General features: G+C 40.0%; 1 protein-coding gene across 1 annotated transcript in view; it reads left to right on the top strand.

Moving 5' to 3' along the window:
* The window catches only part of LOC104077165 (von Willebrand factor-like), a gene marked incomplete at both ends in the record, with an annotated part of 88,431 nt that overhangs the window by 58,824 nt on the left and 15,728 nt on the right, over positions 1-13,879 (top strand). Inside the window, 3 exon segments of the mRNA XM_009578293.1 lie at positions 1,168-2,507; positions 3,266-3,385; positions 5,617-5,760. Of these exon segments, the coding sequence (XP_009576588.1) occupies positions 1,168-2,507; positions 3,266-3,385; positions 5,617-5,760 (1,604 nt within the window).

Genomic DNA, 13,879 nt, shown 5'->3' with positions numbered 1-13,879 from the left:
AGTTTGTACATCCTGGGTTTTCTCTGGCAGTGAAAACAAGCATTTTTCGGTCCTTGCTCTTTCATAGACTTTTCCTATTCTGTTTCTTGGACTGTCCAGTAAGACAAGGAAAATATATTGGCTGAGTCTGTACCACCCTGTGCGTGAGTACAGTCATGTTCTTTGCTCTGATAAGTGAAGTAAAGAGAATCATGCAACCAGGAATTAGAAGGGCAGAAGTGTTAAAGCCTTGCTAAAGATAGAAAGAGATGAATTATAAACAAGTTCCTAAAAGGTGGAAGGTGACAGAAAAATCTCATGGCGGTACAGAAGGATGAATAGTGGAAAAGGCAGAGATGGGGGAAAAAGAAAAATGATAATTGAGCTAGAAAGGGGAAGAGAAAAATGTACTAATGGAGTGAGTGGAAATGTGGAGGGAAGACAAATAGGACTAAAAAGAGAGAACAGCTATAGATGAAATACATCATTCGATATGAGAAAAGGGGCTGAAACAGAGAACACGGTAAATAAGAGGAAGATAACAAAGGAGACATAAAAAAATGGAGGACGAACATGTGCGAAAGCTGTATTCCAAACAAATGAAGTCAGGAAAAAGAAAAGTAATGCATTTTAGAGGTAGAAAAAAGGCTGTTTGTTATTTTCACTAAGGTTAAAACCTAGGTAAACCTAGCCTTCTCGCAGAGTCTGCTAAGTCATATCAGAGCTAAAAGCATCTTTCCTACTCTGCTTTGTGTTAGCTGCCTCCAGTTTGCCTCATGTCTTTCTTCCTTGTGAAGCAAACCAGATCGGCCAGTTCAGTCCACCAGTGGCTTGTAGGTAGCTGTATTGCTGAAGTGCAGTGGGTTTCTAGACAGTTTCCAGACATAGATTTTACACGTTCTGCCAAAGATTGTTGTAAGGAGAGTTTCCTCTGACAAACACATCATAGTTTGTCATACGTTTCCTGGATCTAAACAAACGTGCATGAACGTAGAGGATTTAGCTGTACAATACCTTGTGGGAAGTTGTGGTAAAATGGGGTGGGGAAAAAATCACTCACATCGTGTTTTGGTTTTGTTGTGTTTTTGAGATATTTAACTGTTTCTGTATGGATACTCTTTTATTAGATGCAGGTGATGTGTTATATAGGCATTGATATTTTACAGTTAAATTCGGTGATTTTTGTAGTTTGTGTGAACAGAAGAACTTAACCTGTGTAGCCTGTGAACCAGTGGAGGACACCCTAACACCGACAACACCTGCTCCAGAGGAGGACATTGAACTACCGCCCAGTGAATACTCATGCAGCAAGATGATGGACTTGGCCTTCCTAATGGATGGCTCCAATAAACTGTCAGAGGAGGACTTTGAACAGCTGAAGACTTTCATAACTGGTATGATGAAGAAACTCCACATCTCCCAAAAGAAAATCCGAGTGTCAATTCTGGTGTATAGGGCTGGCCCCACAATCTATCTTGGCCTTAAAGATATCAAAACACAGTCCCAAATGAGAAGAATTGTCCAAAGCATAAAATACACAGGTGATGAAGTAGCGTCTGCCGCTGAAGTCCTTAAATACACTGTGTTTCACGTTTTTGGAAAAGCAGAAAGGACCAATGCTGCCAGAATTGCAGTGCTATTTATAGCAAGCAAGTCTCCAGGAAAACTCCGCAGCATCCTCACAGCTTTGAAGAATAAAAAAATTGCAGTAATATCTGTGGGGATTGGACCGTATGTTAATGCGGAGCAAATCAGGTTCATTGAAAAGCAGTCACCAGATAATAGAGCCTTCCTAATGAACAACGTGTTAGAGCTAATGGATAATAGGGATCTCCTCATTGATCGTCTATGTGATCTTGGACCTGATGAAAGTTCTCTGTTGCAAGCTACGTCCACTCCAACAATATCCAGTGTCTTATTTCCACCTTGGGGTCTCACAGCACCACCGCCCTTTTCAGAAAAACCCACGCGCAAAAGGCTGGACATTGCTTTTATTGTGGAAGGATCTGACAACGTCGGGGAGGAAAATTTCAATATCGTCAAGAAGTTCCTTGAGAAGGTGATCACAGGAATGAATGTAGGACAGGAAGATATTCATGTTACAGTCATGCAGTATTCAGAGACTGTCACTCTGGAGTATTCCTTTAGGGAAATACAGTCTAAGGAAAGTATTCTTGAGAAGGTGAGGAGCATACCCTACCAAGGAGGGAAGGCTACCAACACTGGGAATGCCCTTGATTATATTTCCAAACACACATTTACACCAGTGAATGGAGGCAGGCAAGATGTTCCTCACTTGGTATATATGGTGTCATCCAGCCCTTCCACTGACGTTATCACACGACCTCCCAGGAGCATAAATGTTATTCCCATAGGCATAACCCCCAATGCAAATATCCAAGAGCTCAGAAAGATCAGTCAGCCTAATAACCCAATAATCTTGCATAGTTATAACACTCTTATTGAAGAAGCACCTGAATTAGTGCTACAGTCATGCTGTTCTCATAAACTTTGGACAGAAATTCCAGGTAAAGTTGGATGTATTTTCTGTGTAATTTCTTCTTTCCTCTTCCTGTCTGCTCCATTTCCCCCTCATATCACTGACATTTGAAGAGGGTTCCTATATCTGATTTGGTATCTTGTTGTCCAAATGCTAAGGAAGGGCCATTTATCTTCACTGGCGTCTGAGGATGCTGCCCCAGTTCAGCAGTACCGAGCACAGCCCTGCAGCCAGCCTTCAGTAGGCTCAGCAGTCCTTGGCTCCGTTTGTCAGTAAAGTACAGTAGCTCTCAGATAGGATGGGGGGTGACAGAAGAAGAAAAAGTTATTCTTCTCATCTGCCTGCGTCAAGGAAATTAAAATTACACTTCCTCTTTCCTGAAGAGGTTTCGTTGTTTTTGTTTCTCTGGGGGTGGGTGGGTGGGTGGGTATTTTTTTGTTTTGGTTTGTTTGTTTGTTTGTTGGTTGGGTTTTTGTTGTTGTGTTGCTTTGTTTTTGGTTTGGGTTTTTTTTTGTTTGTTTGTTTGTGGTTGCTTTAGTCCCCTGAGAGTAAAATAGCATTAGCAGAAAAGCAGGAATTGAAATAACCTTGTATCGCACTGAATATAAATCCCAAGGCTTTCATTAAAGGGGCATCACTTATTGTTTCAACTTGTCATTATCCTGCTTTGTTTTGCTAAAAGGCAGGTATCTCTGCCCTTTCTGCTCCTACCAATGATTAGCAGATGCTACTTCTGGGTATTATGTATAAATAACCTTTTTTTTTTTTCCTTCCGTTCCCCCTCAGAGTTGTGCAACAAACCAATGGATGTCTTGTTTCTTCTGGATGGAAGCTCCAATATTGGAGCATCAGAGTTTGAGGAAATGAAAAACTTTGTACGGGCATTTATTGAAAGTGTTGAGATCAGTATGTACCTGTCTTTCAACTCAAATGCATAAAGACTCTTTGTATTCTTTTGCTACACAACACAAAACAACTTCTCAGTATAGTTTTTTTTATTTTTATTTTTTAAATGACCCATTCTAATCCTTGAAAAATATTTTAAGTTTATATTGGGGAAATCAATCTAGTAAAGCTTTGGATTCAGATGCAGTTCTGTTACCTCCCAAACCAAGCTGTTCTGGTTCAGGTGAATAAAGGTGTGACATCCAGTTCAGGGAACCGTGTGAGGAGGAGTATCTAGGACAGCAGTTCTGATGAGCACTTCCCTGTATACTGTACTGGACATAAGTGTGTGTGCCAAACAGACAAAGAGGTCCCTGTCACAGGATGGAGATTTAGCTGAACTGTTATTCTGTGGCAGAAAAGAAAAATACATGTTTGGTTTTGGTTCAGTTCTGAATTAGGTTCAACAGACTTGAAAATAATAGTTCAAGTTCAGTTCTGGTTCAAGTAAGAATGGATAATTCAATGGGTTTTTGGTTCAGGTTTGGTCCAACTGCAAGGTTTTGGTCTTTGGAATGGGCATTTCAGGCTCTGACTGGCTTTTTTGGCTAACTTAGGGTGCCAGAACTGACGTTTTAAGATTTATTTCCTGACCCATGTTGGATGATAGACACTTTTTGGGAATTCTAGACTCACTGAGCTTACAAAGTATGTGCTGATGGGAGGTACACCTCTAGTTAAGTCATTCAGCACAGATATTATCAGTGCAGCCTCCCTGGCAGAACGCCACATATCCTGCACATACATGAAGGGACCATGTGGCACATGTAGTAAATCAGGACATTGTGTGCCCTTGTACAAAGTCTATCTGCGTGGCAGGGGCTGCTCAGGATCCTGCATTTTCCTGGTAGCACTTGTTTTAACAAACCTGGATTTTTGATTAGAATTGTACTTTTTCAATTCAGCATTCAACCATTTCCATGGAGCAACAGCTGTTGCTGCAGGTGTTTTGCCACTGGGCATTGTCATGTTTGTGTCATACCTGTGCTTCCAAAAGAGGTGATCACCAGTACTAATTAGAGAGCTCACAGAGGAAAAGTATAGCGTTTCTGTACATCTAGAATAACTTAGATTTTTTTCGAGATCATACATGGAAGACACTCGGTTTCTGAAAATTGTATACATGCAAGATAGAGAGAAGCAAGCCAAGTGAAATAAACAAAAAATAAATAAAACAACAGACAATTTCTTTTAGCTTGCCTGTTTTCCTTATCTTTGAAGCCTGTAATAGTAAATGTTACATCATCAACAACAGCTCAGTAATAATGTAGCTATGAAATGACTCCTCACTATGGCCTTGATTTTAAAAGAAGGCTGTGAACAAATTGTAAAGTGTAGTGAGTAACCAATATTCAGATCAATATAGGGCTGCAACATTTGGGTACATGAAATTACAATTATTATTAACTTCATTCATAAATGTTTTACAAAGCATTGATAAAGAATGATATGCTAAATACATAAGTATCTTCAGTATACAGTAGAAGTCCTTCTAAGACCATGAAGAGAAGTACAGCCGATTATTATAAACAATGTATTGCCCGGTTCAATTCTGCAAGTCTGATATTTATTAACTATTTATATCAACCCTCTGTTAATAGTTTTATTCATACTTCTTACATAATGTATATCAGAACTAATCTGTCAGAGAATAACAAAACTTGGAATTTCTCTTCATTCCCCTTTGCAGGTCATGCTCCCTGGGTGTACTATGTCCCATGCTGCAGCCTGAGGCCACTCAAGTATTGCATGACAGAGGGAAATTTGCATGAAATGTAGTCATACGGGGGAGCCTGGCTAATCAGACAAATGGGGCAGCAAACTATTGCCTTTGCAAAACTATATGCACGTAAAAAAAAGTGCTGTTTAGACAATTTTAAAATGGAAAAGCAATAACATTTGGAGATCAGTAAACTGAAATTCTCCAATCATGGTCAAACTGATCTGAGGTAAAATACTGCTTGCTGATTCCTGACAGAAAATCAACTGTTTCCAGCCATACTTGCATATTTTTTCCCCTGGGAATAGTTCAGTTTTGATCTTCTGATTGAAAATGCAGCTTTCACACTCTGATGGAAAATCGCTGTCTACTTGTGCTTAATGTAAAACACAACCATAATGTATCCTTTAGATTTATTTTAAGATATTCATATGCACTGCTTAAAATGTTTATTTTCTGCTTTCTGCTTCAGGCAATACTTCAATTCATGTGTCAGTTCTCCAGTATGCCAGGGAAAATAATCTAGAAATTTCATGGAACATGCCTCAAGAGACTGAAAAGCTTTTAGAGATGGTGCACTCAATTCAACAAAGGGAGCAAGGTCCAACCAGACTAGGTGAGTGATTATGTGGATGTTGATGTTTAAACAAGAGGAAAAAACCCAGAAATTCTAAATATAGCCTGGCCTCAATCACCAATTCATGTCAATGCTGTTGTGGTACTGTTCTGCAGTAGGACTGTCAGGTTTTTTAATTCACTCATGTCTTTACTATACGTACATTCCTTGGTAAATGTTCAATTCTCTCTATTAAAATGTATCCGTAGGTTACTCGAATTAGGGTTTATCTTAATGTATTTTGCAAAGAGGATGACCAGTTTCTTTTTAGCCTTGAAGTAATTCTCAAGATTTGCATTCATCATCTTTCAAGCAAGCAAAACATAATTAAGAATTAAAGACTTTGATCATTAACCTTTCAGCATCAATTAGTTGACTAGACATTTAGCAGCAGAACTGCTTATGCTGACTTCAATAGCTGCCCTCTCCAGATGTTTGTTACTCTGTGCTGAGCTGGTGTAACCAATCTGGTTGAAAAATAACTTAGCAAAACAGTAGTTATATTCTGGGTGGTTCAGTTCCTTCATCCAGCCATGCTGGTCCCACAAGGACTTGGGCTGGCACAAGGCTGGGGAAGATGCCAGGAAGCAAAGGATCACCTGGGCAGCAACTTAGCTGGAGTTACTTGTGAAACATCGTCTTCTGTTCCAGACAACTGCATCCCAAAAAACATGTCCACTTCAATTTTAATGTGCTAAAACATAACACAGATTTCCCACTGCGTCTGTGGAAATTCAGTACACACACATGTATCAGTTGTAGGGTTCAGCAAAAAATGATTCTCCTACAGCATATCTGTCTTTCACCAGATACCCTGAGAATTTTGTTCTTCTGGACTGGAACCACGTTTGCTCTGGCAGCCGCCTAGCATTAGGGTCCTATAAGACTTGAGGAGTACACAGATTTTTAGGGTCTTTGGCCTACTTCAGAATGCAAAGAGTTATTGGTGCAGAAAAGTGAGAAATAAAACCTGACTTCCATAGTTCGCAGGAGGATTAGCCATGATTGCTTTCTCAGCCTGGAGAAATAAAAATACCAGATGGCTGATGAGACTTCTATAGGCTCGTTGTGGGATAAATTGTTACATACAAATAGATAAGTTTCATGAAGCCTTCCATGTAATGTCTATAGTAAGCCACACTGAACTGCAGGATAAACAGAGAAAACATGGCCTTTGGGAAATGAAAGGGGAGAGGCAGACACATGACATACTCGTTAGTGATTTGTTTATGTCTCATTGGAAAATGCTCAGAGACCATGATGAGGGATGTGGTATAATGAACCAAAATGGAATAGAGTAGAAGTAGTTCCTCCCAAATGAAGTAATGAAAATAAGTCACTCTGGTCCCGTCCTGCACCTTGTAATGTGTGTGAATTTGGCTGACTGTGTAGGAGATTCCGCATCCATAGGAAACGCATGGTCATTCATGTCATTCTGTCTGTGCTTGGGCCTCTGGAAGTGCAGAGGCTGCTTAAAAAATGTAGATGGCTCAGTCTGGATGTTGCAGTACCCTAGGTAGCTTTGGAAATCTTTTCTAGCCTATGGAGGGCTTGATCAGGATTTACCTATCAAAAATATCATTACCGTCAGAACAGTGCTGTTTCTTCTCATTTGCGTTGGCTTCCCTATTACACGACCCTGTGTAATCCTTATTCAGTCTTTGCTGGTCCAAATCATCCTATTTCCAACAAAAAAGCTATACATGCAGAGAGCAACCGTAGGCTTTGTTGCCATCGCTGCAAAAGTCTTACTGCATAAAGTTTTCCCTTTTCTGTTTCATATAATGATAAGAAAACTCCAGGAGAGAGATATATTTTATTAGTAAGAAATAATGAAAAACTACAGAATATTTGAGGGCCTAGGCAGAACAAAAAAGAGTAGCCTATACCACAAAGCTTTCCCATGCTTATGCAATAAGATAACATCATGCAAATTTTGTCTCAAGTAATGTATTGAGAAAAAGCTCTGGGGATATTAAGACATAATGAAATTGTGTTCAACTTCACCTAAGAAATAACTGAAAAAAGAAAACTAACTGTAAGCAAGAGCTAACTGTATAAGCCTTCATTTAGCTAAAAGAGTGATCTATGCAAGAGAACTGAGAATAACATAACCATGCCTCTGTTCAGCATTCATGAGTATTTAGGAGCGTCATAGAGAACACAGTGATCAGTCCCTGCAGTAAATACTGCTTAATGCTTTATAAAACCATGTTTTTGCTTGCTTATACCTTTCCTAAAAGTAGCTCATTTATGCTGATATTTTCCATGCCTACCGCCTGCCTCAGACTCAAAATTTGGAGGAAGTATGATGTGTGTGGCTCGACTGTATTAAAAGCATTGTTAGGGGAAGAAATGTATGGGTCCCCCTTCTTCCCCCCCTTAGGAAAAAATCTTAAATATTTTTACTGAAACTTCCTGTAGTTATTAACATATTTGAATAGCAGCATTCAGCTTTGCCTGTCACGATTAAGAAGGTATAAATGTTTCCTTTCTAACCCCCCCTGCCCCGTGGTTTAGGAAGCAAAGGCCCACCATAGCACTGATTTTTATTCAGATCTCTGCCCTGAGTGACACGGTCTATGCAGAATTTTCAAAAGCTGCCCCCCCATTACCCACCCAAGGCCATGGTTTTGCCAGCAGCTGCCCTGATCTAAGGGCTCCCATCTGTGGAAAGACAAAGGTCTTCCTGGCTTACTCCCCCACTACTGTTTCTGAATTGGTGGTCAGAATTGTGAATTGGTGGCTGAATTGTCAGCTCCTTTCTTAAGCCAGCTTTTGGGTGCCTACTAGTCTCTTCCCTGAGCTATTTTAATTCACTGTCCTGGCAGGTTTTTTTTGTTTGCTTGCTTGTTTTTTTAGTTCATTTCTTATGAAGTTTGTGAGTTGAATGTGGTCCTGGTGGAGGCCGCGGTCATCAGAACCCCTTGGTGGTAAGAGAAATGCAGGATTTCTGACCTGCAGAGCCAGGAAAGCAGAGGAGAGGTTCTGGGGCTTCATAGCCTCCTCCCTTCAGTGCTGGTGGGCTGTTGGACTGATGAATCTGTGCTGTTCATGAAGAGTCCAGCCATTCTGTTAATTGGCATGCATTAATGCAAGCATATCAATGTGCTAAGAACTGACTATTTAAAGCATCCATCTGTGGGATTAGTTTGCCATAGCTATTTTGTTCAAAAATTAAAATAATCTGCTACTTTCACTTAAAGAGAAATGCAATTCAATGTCTAGTCAAGATCCTAAATTAAGATATAAATACCAGCTTCAGGATTATCGTCATGGAGGGTTGTTCCTGATTACACAAGTCCTTGGTTAAACAGATGCAATCTTGACTATCCACAGGCTTCCTCGCCCCTGGCTTTTTCTCTACCTCTTCAAGTGCTGAGGAGCCATTTCTTTTTTCTTCTTTCCCAGGCAGCTTTTGGTACTTGTGGGTGATTAAGACCTCTTGTACTAGTTTTTCTTTTTTGGTCGAGATGTTGCAGAAGCGTTAGCAAAACCACTGAGGCCACTTAAGGTACAGATTCACAAGTTCCCGGCAGGAACCTCCACCTAGCTGGAATCCCCCATCTGTCACAACTCCACAGACCCTCACAGGGGCTTTACATTTTATTCCTCATTTCAGACAAAATTAAAGTAAATAATTGCAAAGGTTGCTTTTAAGCACTTTCTGCTTTCTCTGAGGCACCCACTAAACGATTAAATGTCTGTGCGTCGGTTTATTTTCCTCCAGATTGGCTTATTCTGGGATGAATCTTGGTTTTTACTTGGATATATTTCAAACATTCCTAGGGCACCTTGTGCTCTTTCAGTTCATTCCATGGTGTTCATAATTGCTCCCAATCTAATATCTGTGACTCAGATTAGCATGCCTTTTTACACATTTTTCCTCTTTTATCCAAATCATTAATGAAGTTATTAATAAGGCAGAATCTAGGGTAATTCCCTGTAGACTCCCAGTAAACACTTCCAACCCTAGTCAACAGATTGTCTTTTGTCCTTAAAGCTTGTTTATGTCTATTTAATCAGCTTTCAGTCCTCGCAGGAGCCTCTACATGAACCATTCTGAATTATTACTTCAGAATATGAGTCTGACTTGAATGTGCATCAGATAATATAAAAAAAATACATCCAGCTAATTAGCCTTTATTGAATAGTCATGTTAAAGGCAACCAGAAAAAGGTTCTTAGAAAGCGTTTTCTGACTGTCACAAATTTGGCATCAAATGTTCATAGTCTTAGCTGAGAGGAGAAGACTGTGCAGTGATGCCATCCCTTCTCCATTTTTTTCTCCGTCTTTGTAGGATACCTTCTGTTGCTTTTGCTTTAGTGATTATTCCATACATGACTTCTGTTTTGTATTCTATAACGTAGTCAAGAGTGTATCAGCACTGAAAGATGGGGAGAAGGTGCTGTGCTGTGGTGGCGGCCTGGAGTGACCAACTTGCCCTTTCTAAAGTAGCCCATAATAGATCAATGTTTTTTTCATTTTTTCTTTTTATTTATTTATATTTTTCCCATGGACATGCCCAATGACTAATAATCACATCCTACTGACTGAGCTGAAAGGCTGCTGGGGGGCTCAGTGCTCCTGCAAGCTAAGCCTTTTTCTTCAGTTAACCAGATAAATGATTAGATGGTCAAATTTGGGAAGGAGGGGTGTGTGTGCGTGTGTGGAATTAATTGTGGTCATTATGCCTGTCAGGACCAGCGTAAGTGTGATGTGTTAGGATGCCATAGGAGAAGAGGGGGCAGGACAGACAACCAGATACGCATTTCCCATGACAACCACTACCTTTGGGAACGGATTTTTTATTGTGTGTCATTCTGCTCTCAGCTCTGTTATTCTCCTGTATGCGAGGAAGGCTTTTGGCTTTGAGACTTCCATCTTGATTTCTCATGGGTTATATGTCTGATACCTAAATACATGGGAGTATAGAAGTCATTCTGCTTCAAAAGCCCATTTGTTGCCTTTTTTTTTTTGATAGCACATTGTATATGTGAGAAACGGAAACCATTTGTAACAATAATACATGAGACTAACGTAACTTACTCCTGTGTTCAGTATGTGGGAACATGTTGGCTGCTAGTCCAGGCTTAGGGTCACATGCACACGCAGAGAAAATCCTTCAAAACAAGTAACCCTCAAAGCCCATAGCAAACCTCCCATTCACTTCACTGGGGCTTGTATGATACCCCTTGTCAGTGCTAGCTAATGATGTTTTGGCCACTGTCAGATTTTCTTTAAAGAAAAAAAAATTGTCTTGTTTTTTTATGGAGCAGGATTTAGGGTATTTTCTACTAGCATTTGGATTTTCTCTAGGGTCCATCACTGAAACAGATTAAAGAACTAGCTGCTGCAGAAGGGCCCGGCCCCGGCCCCCTGACAGCTCACTGCTGCACACTTGCACTGCCTTTCTTCTGCGGGAAGGGATGTGCCTTGGGCCTTCAGCAAGCTGAAGGAAGGGCCAGAATGGCTGAAAATGATGCTTTTTTTTTTTTTCTAGAACAGTTATTTTTCAGACATGGTGAGTTTTCCGAGGCAGCTAGCTGTGTGGCCGTGTAGGCAGCAGTGCTGACTGCAGGGGACCGGGAGTGCATGCCCAGCCGGTGCATCTGGAGGAGCAGACCTTCAGCAGCTTGCTACGGCACTAATGCAGCCAGAGGTGCATTTGCAATGTATGTAGATATGTCAGAGCAAGCTGTAGTGGTCCAGATGTCAGCCACTGAAGGGGTGTACAAGACCCAATGTGGTCTCATAACGGCTGAAGCTGGTGTGGCTCAGACCTGGCCATTTTAAAGCTGGTTTAATTACGTTTAATAGATGCTGCGCACTCTTCTTTCAGTCTTAAACTAGCCTTGTGCTTAGTGATATTTATTTCAAGGTAAACATTTTAAATTTTCTTTATTGGTATGAAAATGGCAGATTACTGTTGTGTTGCAGTGTAGTAGTAAGAAAATGTAGTAGTAAGAAATGGTTGGTTTATTAGCAGTCAATATTTTTTATTATGGCCTGTGAGGAGTTTGTTATTACCCTCCCTGGTGAGATGTAGAGACAAACAGCTGAAAGGTGACAGCTTCCAGCTTGGGATGGTGACTTTCTGAATCCCTCTAGCAGGATGAAAGTATTCATTTGATCATGTCTTCAGACACCTGGCTCTTTTCTCTAGAGCTGGCTTCAAAATAAGGGGAGAAATCCAAAGAGTTTTTAGTACACTAAAACAAATTTTCCATGCATTAAATTGATTAATTGTTTTTTGGGGACTTCGAAATAGTCCCTGGTTCTATTACAATGGAACTTGATTTCTTTATTAGAAATTATAAAAATAATGTATTTTCCAGTTTACATATATGTATGGAAGTTTCTGAAAATTTTCAGAATTAATGGGAGAAAGAAAAATGTAGCTGGAGCAGCTGGTGACCAACCAACTACACAAAAGTCAAAGGGTCATTGAAGAAAGACAAACACAGAAATTCCAAGTACTTTTCACAAATGAATGAAAAATCATTTGTGAGTCTTACTGTGCCGAAGTTTAACCTAAAATATTTGAAAGTTAAAATCTGAAATACTTTTTGAGTAATGATTTACAGGACAAAAGGGAAATGAGTCAATTTTCTGGCACAGTGACCATCCTGGAGCAATCTCAGGGATTGGAATATAGTCATATTAATTTTCTGTATTTTGTTTTATCCCTTAGTTATTTATAGCTAACATGCCATTCTGCATCTAACATCTACCTCTACAGACATATAGAGTAACTACTGGAAAACAAAACCACTTGTAGCAATGATTGTGAGACAGCTGTATAGGACATGAGTTAATACCTGAGGTTAGTTAATTTTTTCTGGTCAGGAATAGTACTTTGTGAAATGGAATTGCCATCATCCAACTAATAATGATGTTTTAAAATATATTTTGTAGCAAGTAGAAAAACATTCAAAATTTCGAGGTTTTCACTGAACAGAAACTCTAAAGTGTTTTCATTTTGTATATAAAATATAATTCAGAATTAAAGTGGGAATGAAAATCAAATTATAAGGACAGAATGAATCTACATAGTTGGAAGAGCTAAATAAAAGATAATCATTGCATAGCAAGAAACAAAAGAGAAACATCCCATCTTGTTCTTAAGTACCGTTGAAAGCTTTCTGTTGATTTTTCTCCTTTTTTTTTTCTTCTGATCGTAACTGACATTTCCAAAAAGCATTTTGATTTAAACAAACATGCATCTTTCTGTTTGAAAACTATTGCTTGGAAAAATATGTGACCCTCTCTAGACAGGAGATTGTTAGTGGAGGTAACAGGTCATGACAGACGGAAGCTTATAGGAGGAGAAGCTGATGTGGATCCTGTTCCTGCGGTAGGTCTGACAGGGCCTGGCAGCAGTTCCTGGTGGGTCCCAGCTCTTCTCTTTAGTTGTGGGCACCTGTGTGGAGAGATGACACGTGCAGATGAGGCTAAGGCTCCGGGGAGGAAATAGTGATAATAGGCTGATGGGAAAAAGAGGTGGCTGGATGAGGTGGGAAGAGGATACGAAGCTGTCAGTCAGGGACTGTAAGGTGTATGAGACAACAGGAAAGGATGGGGAAAGCAATGGTATTTGAGAAGGGAACGTCACCTCCAAACCAGTACTGTGGAAAAGGAGATATTTGGGCTTTTTCCAAATATCTATTCTAGGCTAGATTCCTCCAGGGGATAAATTCTTCCTGAAAGCCTAATTAAAGCCTTGCAGAGTATCCAGTTGCTGTTGACACGCTATAAATAGTCAACGTGCTGCGTGAGCTTCCTAGAGGTTGTCCATCCTTGCAGCAGCCTGGGAAGAATGTCTTTGCTTCTGCCAATGAAAAGGGGTGGGTGACATGATGAAAGAAGACATGAAGTGCGAAGTGTTCAGGTGTGCTAAGGTATTCTGGCAGTGTGCTGGTGAATTATCTACGATCTGACTTCCACTATTTTACAAATGTGTTTGTTATTTAAAATTGTTCAGTGAATTCCTCAGGCAAACATATTTCTGTTCCACAGCTCTTGCAGATTACTCAGAGGAACTAGTCTTTCAGGTATTTATTATTCACTGTTCACTGTTTGCCCTGAATGTCACATCAGTCACACGGTATCATTTCTA

The sequence above is a fragment of the Fulmarus glacialis genome, unplaced genomic scaffold, assembly GCF_000690835.1.
Source record: "Fulmarus glacialis isolate BGI_N327 unplaced genomic scaffold, ASM69083v1 scaffold12515, whole genome shotgun sequence".
NCBI classification, from domain to species: domain Eukaryota; kingdom Metazoa; phylum Chordata; class Aves; order Procellariiformes; family Procellariidae; genus Fulmarus; species Fulmarus glacialis.
Note: the sequence above shows the minus strand (reverse complement) of the source record. Positions and strands in the feature narration are given on the sequence as shown.